The 19,482-nt window shown below is 39.1% G+C and overlaps 1 protein-coding gene across 1 annotated transcript in view; it reads right to left on the bottom strand.

The window, feature by feature from the left end:
* Positions 1-19,482, bottom strand: part of Cdc23 (cell division cycle protein 23) — a 291,636-nt gene that overhangs the window by 121,973 nt on the left and 150,181 nt on the right. Inside the window, exon 7 of the mRNA XM_067151429.2 lies at positions 18,941-19,187. Within this exon, the coding sequence (XP_067007530.2) occupies positions 18,941-19,187 (247 nt within the window). The remainder of the gene's footprint in view (positions 1-18,940; positions 19,188-19,482) is intronic.

Here is a 19,482-nt window from a genome sequence, read left to right as displayed (position 1 = left end):
TTACAGCCAACAGCGAGGGGCTAGGGCAAGCATCCATGTGACAGCAGCGAAGCTGCAGAGTAAACATACCCTTAGGCATTCTGCAGGGAATTGATCCACAGTGAATTTATTATTTTTTTTACGTCGCACTGACACAGATAGGTCTAATGGCGACGATGGGATAAGAAAGGGCTAGGAGTGGGAAAGAAGTGATCGTGGCCTTAAGAATTTGCCTCGCGTGAAAATGGAAAACCACAGAAAACTATCTTCCAATATAATGTTAAAAAACAATGCGTTAGTTTCAAAGTTGGCAATCTCCATGTAGCTTTGAGTTGCAGGAATGGCCATCTCCATGTTGGCCAATTAGAAGTGAGCTAGATGTTATGTGACTGATTGTTTATGACTGACTCCATTCGTGCGTGTGGAATATTTTTTGGTGTTTATCATTTAAAGTTACTATAATTTAATTAGCTTTACACAAATTCTGGACCATACACATGTTAGAAATAGAAATATAGATACCAGTGTAGAGCCTATTTTGCCGAGAAAAGCAAGGAAGGGAAAATGGGACCAACACATGGAAAAGGAATGCAGCGGAGAAACTGAGGTTAATTTCGTACATTATAAATGCAATGTTTTACTGTGTGTGGTTTATTTTTTAATCGGTGCAGAAAGGCTTTTAAAATATTAAGCCTACACAAACCTATCAATTTTGTGAGTAGCTGTGATAGAAGTTTGGTATTTTTGTGTACTCTTCTTCACTCCTGCTGATTTTTTCAAAGTGTGGGCATTATAACAAATCCTACTGCTGCACAATAGTAAAAATGGGCGAGATTGCAGACTTCCATAAGAAGTTTTATGCCACACCGGACAAACAGATGTAAGACGCATTCTTGACAAGATGTTGCTCATGTGTTGCATGCAAAGGAAGGCATCCAAAAAATGAAATACCAACTCCTAAGACGTTCACTGTGAAGTGTCATTTTAGGAATAGCCTAAACGAACTTATACCTGTCTGTCAAGCAGCATTCCTGAACATACTACACATAACTAAACACAGACTGCAATTTGTAATGAAAACTGTATGGCTATACAGGGAATTCACCCGAAGGAAGAAGAGGAGGAGATTGCATCAGCCACAAGTATCTCGCTTAGAAGGAATCTGCGATGAACTTTTTAACAATATTTATATTTGTTGAAGCTTATTACACAAGGTCAGCAAGAAGCATCATGCAATTTTTACCCTCCGACTCGACCATTCATAAGATGGCAAGAATGTACAATCAGGAAACCCAAGACAAGAATTTTGAAGTCATAGAATCTTATTTTCGGACTGCCTTCAATAAAAATTTCAATTTGGGTTTTGGATCCCCTTGCACAGATGTATGTTCAACCTGCTTGTCTCTGGATGAAAAAATATCGCATGAAGTAGATCCACTGAAGAAAAGTAACATTCTAATTGGGAGCGTGCAAGTGACTACTAGTACTAAAGGTGGCAGAACAGAGAGGTAGCGAGCAGGCCATGCTGGTATAACTAACGCACAACTGTGCTGCTCATTCACGGAAGGATTTGTTATTAGTCAGTATAACAGTATATTGTAACATGAAATTTACACGGAGGCAATATGGAATGTCGTCGTTGTGCTAAACGATACTGTCATGTAATGAACTGCTATAATTCACAAAGTTATAGCGATCCCAGCATACTCAAAAAGTTTTTCGCATTCAATACGAACAAGGAAAGACAAAAATGGATATTGGCAATGAACCAAATGGAATAAGTATAGTTAAATAATACCAGAAGTATAATTCAAACATAATTGACACCTTGCGAATGACAGTGGTATAAGTCAGTATTAAAGCAGGTGTTAATAACATCTAACGAGTTCCTGGTCCTTGCTTATTACAATGCTAAATTCATATCATACGATAATTAATTTTGTGCTGATTCCAAATTTCACACTTCCTGTAAATAAATCCAAATTCTTTCCTGCGAAAAATATTTTGAAACTTCATCAGTTTTAATTCTATTTAGTAATTTTTGCCAGGCTAAGTGGCTCAGACAGTTCAGGCACTGATCTTCTGAACCCAAGTTGGCAGGTTCGATCCTGGCTCAGTCCAGTGGTATATGAAAATGCTCAAATACGTCAGCCCCGTGTCGATAGATTTATCAGCACGTAAAAGAACTCCCACGGGACGAAATTCCGGTCCCTTGGTGTCTCCGATGACCATAAAAGTAGTGAGCGAGACGTAAAACCAATAACATTATTAGTAAAAATGTTTTGAAGTACATCAAATTTTGACACCTAGGATGTAAAGAATAACCTTCTTGTAAAATTACAACTTTGTAGTCATACGGTTTTGGAGGGATGAATATTTTGTTTCCGGAGCTAACCTCAGGTAATCCCTTAAGGGTGGAATGTTTTAAAATATTTCCTATTTTACATCTAGGATTTACAAGTATATACCGCCATGTGGAATTTCTTCTTTGTACGTAAACACTTTTGGAGGTAGGAGTATGTTTGTTTTTGGGTCTTAACCTCCATTTAACACACTTGGGGATTAATCCTTTTTAATAATAATAATATTATTGACTTTATGCCCCACTAACTAATTTTTCGGTTTTCGGAGACGCTGAGGTGCCGGAATTTAGTCCCATGGAAGTTCCTTTATGTGCCACTAAATCTACCAACATGAGGCTGACATATCTGAGCACCTTCAAATACCACCGGACTGAGCCAGGATCAAACCTGCCAAGTTCGGGTCAGAAGGCCAGCGCCTCAACCACTTGAGCCACTCAGTCCAGCTTATCTTTTTTTCACACCAGGTAAATGCTGAGGCTGTACCATAATTAAGGCCACGGTCGTTTTCTTCCCGATTCTAGCCCTTCGGAGAAGGTGAGGGAATTGGGGGCCATAGCCTATATAGGAACTGTCCTGGCATTTGCCTCAGTGCAGGAGAATGGAACCATTCTCAGGACAGCCGACAGTGGGGACCAGCTCCTCTCCATCTCACAAATACAGAGGCGTAGAGCCACGGGAGAGCCGCAGCCAACCCTCCTCTGTTCAGCTGGTGGGGTCGGAGTGCAGAGCCATCGAACCATGGACCAGCCAAGGCCACCTATAGACCGAAGCCCACTCTGCATCCGCTGACGCCTAGCCCTTTCCTATCTCATCATCGTCAATAAGAGCTACCTATGTCGATGCAACATAAATAAATTGGAAAAAAAAATTGTGTTATTTAACATGTATAATATAGTTTGAATTAGCATGCTCTTTCGTGGTATTTTTTAATTCACTTTTGGGTATTATATTCACTACATTAAGTCCATCATAAATTTAAATGTCCCTCAATGATTTATTGCTCCTTGCTCACTATTTGAATTAACAACTTGCAGCGCTAGCCTGCGCGGTAACTCATGGAAGTCCACTAGAGCGCCCTGAACCTTGTGACTTGCACATTCCCCATTAATAAATTAGTTCATAAATTGATGGCAAGAGCCTTTTATTCATTACTTCGAGAGAAGAAAAATACTACACTTACTTTGAGTTTTGACTGTCAGAAGAAACAAGTACCGTACTACCAAATTTACCTGATCAATCTGCATATTTCAGCTGTCAGCTGTACATCTACAACCTGTGCTTTGTACAAGGGTCATCAAGAGAGAAGCGGACTAAGGATAGGACTTTCATGCATACATGGGCAGAGAACAAATATCACAAGGCCTCCAATGAAATTGCTTTTGCTATCTATCACAGACTCAGCCAAACTGACAACACAGGAATACAAACACTGCGACTAATGTGTGACGGGTGCAGGGGCAAAATACAACCTTTGCTAGATGGTTTCTAAATGCTCCCAACACACTGTCATCAATTGAGGTGATATACAGTAGAACCTCGTTTACCCGGATCAACTGGGACTAGGGCCGATCCAAATTAACGAAAATCCAGGTTATCTAGAGAATAACGGAAAAACGATTTAAAAAAAATGTACATCTCCAAAATATTTTTAATGGAGCTTAGAAATTATCAGCACACTTTCACCTAAAAACACATACTCTGTATGTACTGTAATAGCCTATGTATTTGTACTGTAAACAATATAGTTAAAACTAGTCAGTAGTAAAAAAGGCAGTGAGCTTCTGCTGTCTCAGTTTAGTGTATCAAATATGAGCAGCGTGATCTCCCATCCGCTTTAACATTAGAAGTTCATTTGGGAATGTTATGGCTTGACTCTCGAAATAAACCAGCAATTTCTCCAAGTTTGCTAATGTTTCTGCACGTGTCATAACAACAGCTGGTTCAACAACACTGTCTGAATCTGAATCCACTTCATTTTCATTTTCAGTAACACTGCATGATGCTATAATGTGTTCCTCGGTAATGGGTTTATAACCTCCGCCATTGTTGATTTGCAAGCAATATCGGAACAGCCAACAATACTTTTTTAAATTTATATAAAATCTTCTTCCACACTTACTTTTTCCTTCTTCTTCAATCTTGTTTTCTGGCAAGTCACACACACCAGACCACAACATTTCCATGACTTTATCAGTTTCTCTTCCAACCTCGTCCCAAACTTCCGCAATAATATAAATAACAGTCTTTACGTTAAAATATTTCAGCACCTCTACCACACCATGCTCTCCTTCGTTCTCTACCAGTTGACTTACCATTTGCCTTTTGTACACTTTTTTAAATTCTTTCTAGAACTCCTTGGTCCATCGGTTGAACAAGAGAAGTTACATTAGGTGGTAAAAAGTCACTGAAATATCATCTTTGACTAGTTCAATGACAGACAGATGCGAAGGTGCATTGTCAATCAGCAAAACCGCCTTGTTGGGAAGGCTGCAGTTCGTCAAATATCTTTTTACTGACGATACAAAATTCTGGAAAAACCATTGTTTGAAAATGTCACTAACCATCCAAGCACTTTTTTGTGAGCTGTACATGACAGGCAATGAATCTCGTTTCACATTTTTCAATACACGAGCGTTTTTAGACTTCCCAATTATAAGGAGAGGAAGTTTGTGCTTTCTTGATGGATTAGTGCAAGCCATTGTGGTGAGGCGATCTTCCCCTTTTTATACCCTTCACTGAATCTTGTACTTTTGAGGCTAGCATTTTACTCGGCAACATCTGGTAAAATAAACTGGATTCATTGGTATTGTAAACTTGACCTGCCATCAATTCTTCCTTTTTAATAAAGTCTTCAAACTCTTTTTTAAATTTTTCTGCCACTTCAACATCACCTGACAAGCATTCCCCAATGATTGTAAGTTGACACACTCCATGCCGTTTCTTCCATCTGTCAAACCATTCCTGGCTAGCTGTAAAACTTAGATGTCCATAGGGCAACTTTTTGTTCAAACTCAATGCTTTCTGTTGGAAGATGGGTCCAGAAATCGGCAAACCACGTTCTCTTTCAGCACAAAACCAGGCAAACATCGCTTCATCCAGAGTTTCTACTTTAGCAGTTTTTGCTTTACACTGATTATGCAAACTGTCCTTAGAAAACATGTTGAAACAAAAGTCTTCAACGCATTTTCTGTTCTTTTTCCAATCAGATACGGTCAATGTTCCTACTCCAAACTCAGCAGCTATGTTCTTTAACGATTCTCCCTTATCAATTCTTGTCAATGCTTCCATCCTTTTTTCCATAGTCACAACAATGTTTTTACGTTTTGTCGCCATCGCAGACAAGCAAATGAAACAGCACAACAATACTGTACCTTGAGCGTGATGCTAGGAAATCTAGTGAACACTACCGAGATTGCAGTGCATCTGAAGAACATTGTTCCTTGGTCAATGTCAAGTGAGAGGCGCGGGTTGGGGAAGGAGAGGGTTGAGTCACCAGTCTGCTGCATAGCAACAGTAGGTGGGGTGAGTGCAATGAACTTGTCTACTGGCAAGAGAATTCAACTAAAGTACCTACTGAGAATAGCTAATTATCGTCTATAAAACAAGTCTTCATTTACTATGCTAAACAACATAATTTCTTTTTCAAAACTGGTCCGGGTTAATGAGGTTTTACTGTACCTGGTAACAGGGCATTCCTTTTGACGAGTGATCAGGTTTTTGGTAGAATCGAGCAAGTTTTGAAGAAACAGGAAACAATCATAATCCCAAAGATGTTTTCAAACAATTTGGGACCGTCATTGAAATGGGAAACGATTTTGAAACTGCTGGCTGGAAAACCAGAGGCATATGATGTGTTGAAAAGTACTGGTGCCTGGCATCGACAAGTTGTTTGGCTAAACATTATGGCAATCAGTTGCAAAGGTTTGACATCTGCCAATTTTACACAACTTTGCTGGAAACAATGAGGAATGACATATGTGGGTCGACCTTTGCATAACATTTCATTTATGACAAGACTTTTTATTTATTTGAGATTCTTACAGTTCTAAGTCGAACTCAATACTTTCAAAGTTCTAACTTGAGTGAAAAGAATTATATTGTGTTAAGTGTCATTCTAAGTGTGACTTCAAGATTTTGAAATTGTGATTATTTGAAGTTTTATTCTCCAGATACTTTTTGGGGCATCATAAGTTCCATATTAAGAGTGTTTATATGTGCACTGACTTAATAAAGGTATGTATATTTACGATTGTCTGTTCTCATATTTCGTTGAAGATGAACGCTTACCAACGTAGAAACTAGTTCCAAGTAAATGTTATAATTTACTGGCTGATATACCCGTGCTTTGCTATGGAATTCTACATTGTATACAGAATTGTACGTTAGCTAGTGTACACGTTGTGAGCAAGACTGTATTAAATTGCATAGCTCTTAACGTTACCCTAGAAACGCGACGGAAGAATCACCGAACACCTTTTCTTATATGAAGACTGCGTTAGGGAATACTCATTGTAATGGTAGGCCCACTTGCCTACCATCAGTCACAATCAGGTTGGAGAATTTCATTATAATAGCAGACACTCACTCACTCACTCTCACTCTCCATCCTCAGAAAGACTGTTTAAGTGGTTTTTCCCAACTGAAATGAACACACAGTAGGTCAGTAAAATGACGTCAGTAGGAATGGCGCGAGTAAAAGCAATCATTTCACATGAAATACTCGATAAATGAAAAACAACACATTTTCTCACTTTCAAACAATAATACGCTGCCGCTCTAACAGTCTAAAGTTCGAGAGCTAGAATGACCAGGCCGCAAACAGCCGTGATCTGTGAACACTCTTAAGTCTTTTTTCAGTGGGGGGGTGTCGTATAGTGGAGAGTCGCAGGGCAAAAACTATGCCCATTTACTAATATGTTTCCTAGGAGTACCCGATGAGTCGGAAAATCTCAATTCACTACACTGGCCGTGGAAAAATCTATCTGACTTGGAGGCAAATTTTTCCTCCAATCCAGAGGAGAAACCCCCTCTTCGCTGCTAATTTAGAATAAAATGAATGTAGAATTTAATAAGAGTGAAGAGGAAGAAGCTCTTTTTAAGAAATGGCTGTTTTCAGGGTTGAATTTTGAGTTATTTAGTGAATTGTTTGTGCTATAATTTGGAATATGCCTAAATTGTAATTCTAGACCAGGTCATCATACTACTGTAGTAGTAGTAGTAGTAGTAGTAGTAGTAGTAGTAGTAGTACAAAACAAAAGTTATAGAGAATACAATATAGGGCCTTTTATGTTTTATTCAGTTTTACTGTAACGACTATGATAAGAGTGATATTTCAAAGTACGAAGTACTACTACTAGTACTACTACTAGTAGTAGTAGTAGTAGTAGTAGTAGTAGTAGTAAGAGAGGCTCTGCCTTAAGTGTGCACACTGCTCATTCAAAATAGCGTGTCAGAGTAGGGGTCGAATAGCTGGAATACTATGATGAACCAGTGTGTTACGTACCAGCGGTATCATAAAATGTATGAACCAGAAGAATGACATGCTAAAGAAGAAAGTTTTCTAACTCCTCAGCTATTTCCCACCAATATTCAGTCAGGCTGATATGCTTGGTACACAGCAGTAATCCCATCTACCCGAGTTGAGCTGCAGCATAAGAGACAAAGAACATCACAACAAACAATGGTCAATGTAATGTTATTGTTGATCAATGTTATGGTCTTTCAATATTGTAGGCCTTCACATTTAGTTTTCTTCGTACTTTGAAATATCAATCTTATCATAGACGTTACAGTAAAACTGAATAAAACATAAAAGGCTCTATATTGTATTCTCTATAACTTTTGTTATGTAGTCCTTTCCGACAGGACCAATAACATAGGTACCCGTATTTAAAAATTAAATTTGAGGTGCCTTCCTTTAAACTACAATTTCATCCAGGGTGAATACAACTGTTTATAACTTAGACTGTAGTTTTTTATTCCCCGACTCTATATACCGACTTTCATGAAATTCTGTTGACACATTTTCTCGTAGCTCGGTGTCGATATGGACTTGGCAACAAGAATACAAATTCATGAATGTATGTGTTATCAAAGCCTGTACAGTAACAATGTATGGCATAAATGAACGGAAATTTAATTCTATATAACTTTAGTTACGTAGTATTTATCGATATGACCACAAATAATATAAATATTTGAGAATTAAATTGTAGGCCTTCCCCTAAACTACCATTTTACTCAGCGTGAGTAAAATGATTTATAGCCTAGATTGTAGTGGCTCACCCCCCCCCCCCGACTTCACATACCGATTTTCATTCAATTCTCTTCAGCCGTTTTCTCGTGATCCGTGTACATACATACAGACAGACATTACGGAAAAGTAAAAAAATGGACTTCCTTGTTACTATGGACATGACCGATACAGAAATGCCATTCTTTTCAAATTCTGAGCAATGTACAGACAAAACTCTTATTTTATATATACTGTATATATATAGATATATATATAGATTTGGTTTAATATTAGTATTGAAAAGGTGGATTTTAAATTTTACCTATCTATTCTTCCCGGTTCAATGCAGACTTAAAAATGAAATTCTTAAATTTAAAGGACATTATGTCGATAATGGTGTCTTACTCAGGCGCATAAGGAGAGAACAAATGTTGGTGCGCACAATCAAGAAAAGAAAGACAGACCTTGGGAATATTATGAGGAATGATTAGTACAACCTATTACAATTGATCATCCAGGATAAAGTTGATGGTTATCGAGGTGGCGGTTGAAGGAAGCACTTTTGGCCGAGGAACTTACGGGGCTGGACAGGACCAGATTTGAGTATACTGGTGATGACAGCCGAAAATTGTGCAGACTTCGCTGTCACCAGTAATGGAGAAGGCACTACAAGAAGAAGAATGTGTAAAGTTATGGATCTTTTAACTGAGACAGAGTCATAATTGTGACAATTCAATTTGGGTAGATAATCTTCTGAATTGAAAGACCGATATGTGGAAGTGTATTTATTTATTTATTTATTTATTTATTTATTTCAGAATGGGAATGGTTAAGTTCTTACACATTTTTTACTACGATCTTCAAATGAAAAGCTGTGGTGGAAATGTTGAATTAGAACTTGCCAGGTATTCGAGATACATGCAAATTTAAGACCATGAGTAGGTTATACTTACGGCAGGATTATGAGACATGAATAGTAATGTAACTGGGACACATTTCTTCAGTGACTGATAAAAGGTTTACCGGTATATATGTGGATTGCATATAATGTCATTTTTAAGAGTTTCTGTTACACAGATAGAGTCTTCGAATAACAACAACAACAACAACAACAATAATAATAATAATAATAATAATAATAATAATAATAATAATAATAATTACAACAACAATAATAAAGGATCATTCTTGAGTCTACAAGGATATAATATAAATGCAGAGTCCTCAAACAACAGTAAATGGTTACAAAAGGGCTCTTTGATGATATAGTATATGGAGTAATATCTTCTAATAATAGACTGTGGTTAGCTGGTTCGAATCCCATTGGTCGAAAAAATGTTCACCATCAGAATGTTGGCTGGCAGGGTAATCACTGGATTGCATGCCAAAAGCCTGGATTAAATTCCAAACCTCTCTGCAGTGCTCATATGGAGTGAGGGCATATGATGCTGTTGATGGTGATTCGTCCGTCAGATAGAGACATTAATTTGTAATAACAAAGTTTTAATTCTAATCAACCTGTTGAATACATTATAATGTATTATACATACATTATTAAAACATGAGATTAGCCACTTGCAATGGAGACATTAAGTATTGAGCAGACCCCTTGGTGCTATACAACAGGAGTAGGCTATGTGCCGGCAGCGGGTCTCATCCTCTCCCATCTTATTATCATATATCACGTCATTCATTTAATCTCAGTAACTCCTCTGATGAGGTTGACATCAGAAAGGGCATCCGGTCATAAAAACCTGCCACGACAGATTCGTCTCACCTCAAACCTGACCCTGTAGAGAGAAAGGACAAGGGTTGGACAAACAACATTTGAGAGAGGCTAGTGAATTCTGGAAAACATATGAATGTTTGAATTAATAAGGGAATGTATGATGATAGATGAACAGATAGGATCTTCGTACACGGAATGTGAATGTAGGTAGCACAGATTCTTCTACTGAATTATGTGCAGTATATCGCGATGTTTATTGTTACAAGTGTCATTGGATATACTCATTAAGTGGTCGTATGCCGAACTCATCTCAGTGATTTAAGTCTGCTTATTGATTAAACATGCTGTTCCGTGTTTCATCTTTTGAGGAAGGCACATTAGTATTGAGCATAGACGTTTAGTGAGTGCATGCTGGTGATAGAAACCGCAGCTTATATTTGTGCTACAGGATACCCGAGATCATGATGCACAAACGGATCTTCAAAATTGTACTAAGTCAATATTGAATCTATTACTTGTACATTATTACAGGAAGTGCATCTTTGGTAAATTAGAAAGCACGTGATTTGAATGTCCATTCCTTATTGTGTGCTTCTCCGACTCCATGGGTAAATGGTTAGTGTGCTGGCCTTTGGTCACAGGGATCCTGTGTTCGATACTTGGAAGGGTCAGAAATGTTAACCAAAATTGGTTAATTTTGCTGGCATGGGGGATGGGTGTATGTGTCGTCTTCATCATAATTATTTCATCCTCATCACGACACGCAGATCGCCTACATGCGCCAAATCAGAAGACCTGCATCTGGAGAGCTGAACTTGTCCTCGGACACTCACGGCGCTAAAAGCTACACGCAATTTCCATTTCACTGTGTGTTTCATATCTGAGCATTTGCAGTCCACATCTTTTTCAGATTGAATGCTGTGTACGAGGCACATTCTGTGTGTGTATATTTTAGTTGTCAATTTAGTGAGCTTTATTTTGGTGACAGCGTTGAATCATACTGTGTCTAGACTTGCCGTCAGCTGTCATGGTACTGTTTTGCTTACGTGTATTACTGAATTCATCAGATTTTAGTAGGCAATTGAAATGAAATGATGTGCGGCCTCCAGAGAGGCCTGGTGCAGATCTTTTGATTTGACTCCCATAGGCGACCTGCACATCATGATGAGGATGAAATGATGATGAAGATGGCACATACACTCAGTCCCCGTGCCAGGGGAATTAACCAATTATGGTTAGAATTTCCGACCCTGCCGGTAATTGAACCCCGGATGCCTGTGACCAAAGGCCATCCTGCTAACCACTTAGCCGTGTAGCTGGACAGTAGGCATTTTACATTCATGTTATGCTTTAGCCGACTATGTTATTTTATTCCTTGACCTTGCAAAGAGCAACTGCATTAAATGACCGATTTATACCCGTGTTATTTTTCACATAATAAAGCAAGAAATTATTAATAGTAATAATGTTATTGGCTTTATGTCCCACTCATTACTTTTTCGGTTTTCGGAGGCGCCGAGGCACCAGAATTTAGTCCTGCAGGAGTCCTTTTACGTGCCAGTAAATCTACTGACATGAGGCTGACGTATTTGAGCACCTTCAAATACCACAGGACTGAGCTAGGATCGAACCTGCCAAGTTGGGGTCAGAAGGCCGGCACCTCAATAGTCTGAGCCACTCAGCCCGGCAAAGAAATTATTAATAACAGAAATACATATTGTACCTTGTAAGAAGAATGAATGTATGAATGGTGGGTGTACTGATGATGGCTTCCTCCCAGGTAAAATATTCCGGAGTTAAACTAGTCCACCATTCGGATCTCCGGGTGGGGACTACAGAAGAGGGGGGCAATCATCAGGAGGACTGACATTCTGCGAGTCGGGGCGTGGAATGTTAGAAGTTTGAATCGTTGTGGTAGGTTAGAGAATCTGAAAAGAGAGGTGGATAGACTAAAGTTAGATGTAGTTGGTATAAGTGAAGTAAGTTGGCAGGAAGAACAGGATTTTTGGTCAGGCGACTTCTGAATTATCAACACAAAATCAAACAGGGGAAATGCAGCAGTTGGTTTAATAATGAATAAGAAAATAGGGCAGCGGGTAAGTTACTTCAGCCAGCATAGTGAAAGAATTATTGTCATGAAGATAGACACCAAACCAATGGCCACCACAATAGTGCAAGTCTATATGTCTACTAGTTCAGCAGATGATGAGGAAATCGTAAGTATATAAGAAGAGATAGAAGATTTAATACAATATGTAAAAGGTGATGAGAATCTAATTGTGATGGGAGACTGGAATGCAGTGGTAGTCCAAGGAAGAGAAGGTAGGAGCATTTGGATTGGGACAAAGGAACAAAAGAGGAAGTCGGCTGGTTGAATTCTGCACTGATCATAATTTAGTCCTTGCCAATACTTGGTTAAAACACAGCAAACGATGGATGTATTCATGGACGAGACCTGGAGACACTGGAAGGTATCAAATAGACTTCATTATATTTAAGCAGAGATTCAGAAACCAGGTGTTGGATAGCAAAACTTTCCCAGGAGCAGACATGGACTCTGACCACAACTTATTGGTCATAAAATGCCATCTGCAGTTGAAGAAATTGAAGAAAGTAAGGAATTCAAGGAGATGGGATCTAGACAAGTTGAAAGAAAAGAGTGTGAGGGATTGTTTCAAGGAACATGTTGCACGAAGACTAAATGAAAAGGCTGAAGGAAACACAATAGAGGAAGAGTGGATAGTCATGAAAAATGAAGTCAGTAGGGCTGCTGAAGAAATGTTACGAAGGAAGAAAAGATCAACTAAGAATCAGTGGATAACTCAGGAGATACTAGACCTGATTAATGAATGACAAAAATACAAGAATGCTAGAAATAAAAAGGGCAGAAAAGAATACAGGTGATTAAAGAATGAAGTGGATAGAAAGTGCAAGGTAGCTAAGGAAGAATGGCCGAAGGAGAAGTGCAAGGATGACGAAGGTTGTACGGTCCTAGGAAAGGTAGAAACTGCATACAGGAAAATCAAGGAAATCTTTGGAGAAAGGGAATCTAAGTGTATGAATATTAAGTGCTCAGACAGAAAACAACTTGTAGGGAAAGAAGACAAAGCAGAAAGATGGCAGGAACATATCCAACAGTTGTATCAGGGTAAAGATGTAGATAATTTGGTTCTGGAACAAGAAGAGGCTGTTGATGAAATGGGAGACCCAACTTTGAGATCAGAATTTGACAGAGCTGTGAGAGACCTAAATATGAACAAGGCACCTGGAATTGACGATATTTCCTCTGAATTACAGACTGCCCTAGGAGAAACCAGCATGGCTTGGTTATTCCATTTAGTGTGTAAGATGTATGAGACAGGACAAGTGCCATCAGATTTTCAGCAGAATGTTGTTATACCTATTCCCAAGAAAGCCGGTTCTAACAAGTGTGAAAACTACCACACCATTAGTTTAGTATCTCATGCCTGCAAAATTTTAACACGTATTATTTTCAGAAAAATTGAAAAACGAGTTGACGTTGAGTTGGGGAAAGACAATTTGGCTTCAAAAGAAATGTAGGAACACGTGAAGTAATCTCATTTTGGTTCCGTATTGAAGATGACGTATATCACAAATATCTATATATATATATAAAATAAGAGTTTTGTCTGTACATTGCTCACAATTAGAAAAAAATGGTATTTCTGTATCAGTCATGTCCACAGTAACAAGGAAATGCACTTTTTACGTTTCCGTAATTTCTGTCTGTCTGTCTGTCTGTCTGTCTGTCTGTCTGTCTGTCTGTCTGTATGTATGTATGTGCACGCATAGAGAAAAAAGCTGAAGATAATTTCATGAAAGTCGGTATGTAAAGTCGGGGGATGAGCCACTACAATCTAAGATATAAATAATTTTATTCACGCTGAGTGAAATGGTAGTTTAGGGGAAGGCTTAAAATTCAATTCTTAAATTTTTATATTATTAGTGGCCCTATCGATAAATATTACATAACTAAAATTACATAGAATTAAATTTCCGATCATTTATGTCTTATACATTTTTACCCTACCAACTATGATAACACAGATATTCATGAATTTCAATTTTTGTCGCTAAGTCTACATGAACGCCGAGCCACGAGAAAATGGGTTAACAGAATTTAATAAAAATCAGTATATAGTCTTGGAAGAAGAAACAGAAACAATCAAATCAAAATTTTCTTTCATAACGTCTCTTAAAAACCGGCAGCGCCACATCACAATATCACTTCTCTCCATTAACACTCGCCGACCGTTTAATTTCTTGTAACGGAATCCCAGTTCCTTTACCACAACATTCAGTGAAGTCTTGCTTCTATTAAACAGTTTGCTTCCCTTCAGAGACTCACGTAGCTTCGCAAGAGTAGGGTGGTCTTTTCTGCGGAAGTAGTCATAAATATGACGACGAATGGCATCTTTCTCCAAACTGTCCAAGTTCGTCACTGGTTTGGCCCGATTCATTTTCTTACCCGGCGTTTCAAACTTAGAGGATCCAGGAGATTGTTCCTCAGCCTGGTATTTCTCCTTTCCAACTGCCACTACTGTGTATTTACTTACTTTGGTAGCGTCGGCAGTTCTCTGTACAGCTTGTGCTAAAGGAAGAAATGTAGCACCGTTCTCCTTTTCTTTCTCAAAGTACTCGCGCACGTTGGACACAATTTCACGGGCCTGGCTTCTCAAGGGCGTGCCTTGTCCCACACCTCTCAATTTCTTGCCACTTGTCTTTCCCGAACTACACTGAGACATGGTAAACACGACGAACTAAGTACACTGATACATGGACATCAATAAAACTACAGCTATTTAATAATTAAACCTATACTGTACTTATGCTATGCTAAACTGTAAACTACGCTATACTATACTATTCTAGAGAGATAAAACTTATATGAAAAAACACTAATTACTGGAGGAAAATGCTGATGATGATGCTTGTTGTTTTAAGGGGCCTAACATCAAAGGTCATCGGCCCCTAATGGTACGAAATGAAAGAACAAAAATTGCAAAGGCATCCACTGACCAAAATAAAAATAAAATATGGCATGAAGAATGAATGGATGGACAGGAACCCAACAAAACACAAAACAAACAAACAAAAACCAGTGGATCGGACTCAATACAGATCGAAAATAACATTATTACCAACCAAGGAACCACTTATAAAGCACAATGATGCTTGGTGTCTAAAAGGGGTGCAAAATCCACGTCTAAGGCCCCACAGAATGGTACATGTCGCGAGTAAAATAGAACCATGGTATGTGTCATGTTGGGGTATTAATCAGAAGTAGCAAAGACTCACAGTGTTCCACAAAAGATGGTACTACTCACAAGTATTGCAATACGTACAAGTAACGCAGACCTATGGTGTGTCTCACACAATGGCCCAACTCAGAGTCAACGCAAACCGAGAAGGTTCCCCACCTAGGTGTACTAAACACGGGCGCCGGTATTCCCGTGGTGTTCCTCACATAGTGGGTACTAATCACAGGCAACGCAGACCCACGGTGCTGCTCATATAGTGGTACAACTCACAGGCTACGCCCAGACCCGCGCTGTTGCACACATGGGTACGAGGCACGCGTACTGGAATCCACCAGGCCAGGCTTTAACTGCTACTAATCACAAACCTATTTCGTACCGAATTTAGTGGTACTACTCGCAAGTACAGGCAACCTATGGTGTTCCCCGCGTGATGGTACGATTCAAAATTAGTTTCATGGTTCTAATTCAGTCAGCCCTTGGTCGCCCCTTTTAGTCGCCTCTAACGACAGGCAGGGGATACCGCGGGTGTATTCTACATGTGCGTCCCCCACCCGCAGGGGGTAGTGTGTTTGGTCCACGAGAGGTATTTTATTTCCCTCAAGTCCGCCGGCAAGCCGGTTAGGACCCCCCTATCCGCCACCTGGGACGCGCCACGTGGGAGTTGCACCTCTCCCCCTGCTACGCCTGCGTGGCAGGTTCGTGGGGAGGAAAATGCAAAAGATCGTGAAACTACCGAATACCATACACGTTGAGCGAGATAGGTTAACCACGTGGTGAATGTAAATATCAGACTTGGCAACTAAGTTTCGAGATCGTGCTCTGCCGATATAAATCGATATAAATGGCAGGTTGGGATTGGTTGGATGTCTATGCTTCGGTACACAACCACCAGGCAGAGCCAAAATCGGCCTAAATGTCAATTTAGAAGTAGAGCCATGCGGAGTATACCTCATCAATCTCCACTTCTTCTGTAGACAGCTATCCTCTTATACGGTCCGGACAGTAGGTCCTCTTTCCAATCTGCTGTAGTTCCTACACCTTAATCATAGATAATTTCCTGGTTGTTATCTTTGATACATTAATTTCTTTCAGATCTGCTACTAACAACCGGTGGTCGCTATTGAGGTTCTCACTTGGAATCACCTTGACATCAGTCAAAAGTCTACTTTTTCTTTATCTGTAATGACATAGTCAATGACATTCTTGCTGTGTCCATCCTAGCTGTATCGGGTAATCTTGTGACTGACTCTTGTTGAACCAACTATGTTATACTACCAAACAGTTTCTTATGTGAAGTCTAGGAATGTTCTCCTCTGAATTCCTTCTCCCATGCCTGTGTGGTCCCATCACTTTCTCATAGTTATTCCTGTCTGTCCCGAGCTGTGCACTGAGGTCCCCGATGATGACTGCCCTCTCTTCACTGATGGTCTCTTCTAGATCTTCAAGAAATTTGTTCTTTTCATCTCGACTGCAACCTGCCTAAGGGACATACATTTGCATCAGTGTCAGCTTCTTTTTCCCTAGGTGACTGTTGCCTTTATAATCCTCTCACTGGTGTACTGGATCTCTGTAATACCATCTAATTATTTTGTTGATAGAAATCCTACTCCATTTCTCATCTCTCTGTTGTAACCAGTCCAGTGAAGGGTATAGTTCTTCTCCAACTCCTTCTTCCCTTTACCTTTCCATTTAGTTTCACTCAGTCCTAGGATTAATATTTTCCTTCTCTCCATGATGTCTGCTAAATCTTCACATTTCCCAGTCAAACTCAGTACACTGATTGTATTTATTCAAGTGTGTTGTCTTCTCCAAATTTGTTGTACAATCGCAAGGCCTGGCCTATCAACAGGCTGTAAGCCATCATACCTGGCATTGGGTCTGTGGGTGTTGTTGTCTGCTCTGAGTTCTTTTTTGCAATACCAATATAAATGGTCCGCTATTAACATTACAAATTTTCCAGCTAACTCATTCCCGCTTGCCAGCGTTGGAAAATTTATAATGTCCAATAGCAGACCATTTATATTGGTATTATAAATATACTCATTCAGGATGAATATTTCAGGTTCCCTATGGGAATCAACATCTATATCATTTTTTTTTTTTTATCCGAGGCTATCCTACTTGCACAGAGTCACAGTGAGGATCTCTCCTCTAATGGATTACGGACCACCGGTGAATCATATAGGCCGGAGCACACAGAGGGCCATGAGTCGGGATATGTCCGAGATGCCCATTCCCATTTCATAGCAACTGGTATCCCGACTCTCAGAACAACTTACTAGGCCAATCAGCCATTGCCCATGGTTCACGAAAAAGGACACGACTACAGTAACCCACAATACGATTGATATATTTAAAATAGAAATCATAAATCTTGTGTATAAGCTCTGAAAGTGAGGACATGACTTTCCCCGTGTTTTATAGGTAGCATAAAATGCTGAATAATTCTGAGAAGATTGAGAATGCTATGAACAAATCAGTTGCAGATGACATTTCGGATGATGAAGGTATGATGCTCATTAATGCAGTGACAGTGGAGGTGATGAGGAAATTATTGCATTTATTGTTGCTTGCAGGCATTAAAAACAAATCTACTTTAGAAATGTATTGACCTACTTCAGATTTTTAAATAATTTTTTTTTTTTGCTAGTTGCTTTACGTCGCACCGACACAGATAGTCTTATGGCGACGATGGGACAGGAAAGGCCTAGGAATGGGAAGGAAGCGGCTGTGGCCTTAATTAAGTTACAGCCCCAGCATTTGCCTGGTGTGAAAATGGGAAACCATGGTAAACCATCTTCAGGGCTGCCGACAGTGGTATTCGAACCCACTATCTCACGGATGCGAGCTCACAGCTGCGCGCTCCTAACCGCACGGCCAACTCGCCCGGTAATTCTTGATTTTGATATACAGAAATATCTATGCGACGATTACGTGGTGAAATTTTATGAAGTGCTGAACAGTTTATATATAAATACAGGTGCAATTATTACACAATGGTGACAACTGCGTAATGAAATATGTTCCATAAGAATAAATCTAAATTACAACTAGCCACTTCTCAACTCGACACTCAACATACTCCTTTAAAATTACTCCTCGAGTTTTCATTGTTAATGTCACAGGTTTTTGTCCAAATCGAGTAAAATTAGTTTATTTTAACAGGGTAAAATATCTGATACATAAAATATTCATCTTTAATTAAAACTGGAAGTAAGCAGTTTAAAACTACTACAATAACGGTGTTTGAAACAAGGAAATATTTCCAAGATAACAAGAGAAAAACTAAATTATTTAAAAGAAAAGAAGAAGTACATGTTTTTTTTACTATTAATCCAATCTAGTTACTCACTTGGCCAGTTTTAGAAGTGCCGTCCCTTCAATGTCTCCAACACTGCGAGCTCTAAAGTAACACTTAAGAGCATCGTTAATTTTGTCCATCTTCTCGTAAGTCTCTCCAAGGGCTATAAGCATGCGGCTATCATTGGGTCGCAGTTGCTGGGCCTGTTTGTAATAGTACAAACTGTAGAAGTTCATTTTAAGTATTTCATAGGTCTGTCCTAATCCATACCATGCTCGGTAATCTCGTCTATTTACCTCTGAAACAGTAAAGGTACAATCCATTAGGTAAGATGTAAGCTGACTTAACAACCAGGTTATAATCCATACAGATCTGAAATATAAATAAATAGGATTTTTGTTGGTACATGGCTCAGAATTAAAAAACAAATGGTAGTTCTGTATAGGTCATGTCTACAGTGACAAGGAAGTGCACTTTTTAATTTTCCATCATCTCAGTATATGTATGTATGTATGTATGTATGTATGTATGTATGTATGTATATAGCGAGAAAATGGCTGAAGAGAATTTAATGTTCACTGGTATGTAAAATT

The sequence above is a fragment of the Anabrus simplex genome, chromosome 7 (assembly GCF_040414725.1).
Source record: "Anabrus simplex isolate iqAnaSimp1 chromosome 7, ASM4041472v1, whole genome shotgun sequence".
Classification (NCBI taxonomy): domain Eukaryota; kingdom Metazoa; phylum Arthropoda; class Insecta; order Orthoptera; family Tettigoniidae; genus Anabrus; species Anabrus simplex.
This window is presented reverse-complemented; position numbering and strand designations above follow the sequence as displayed.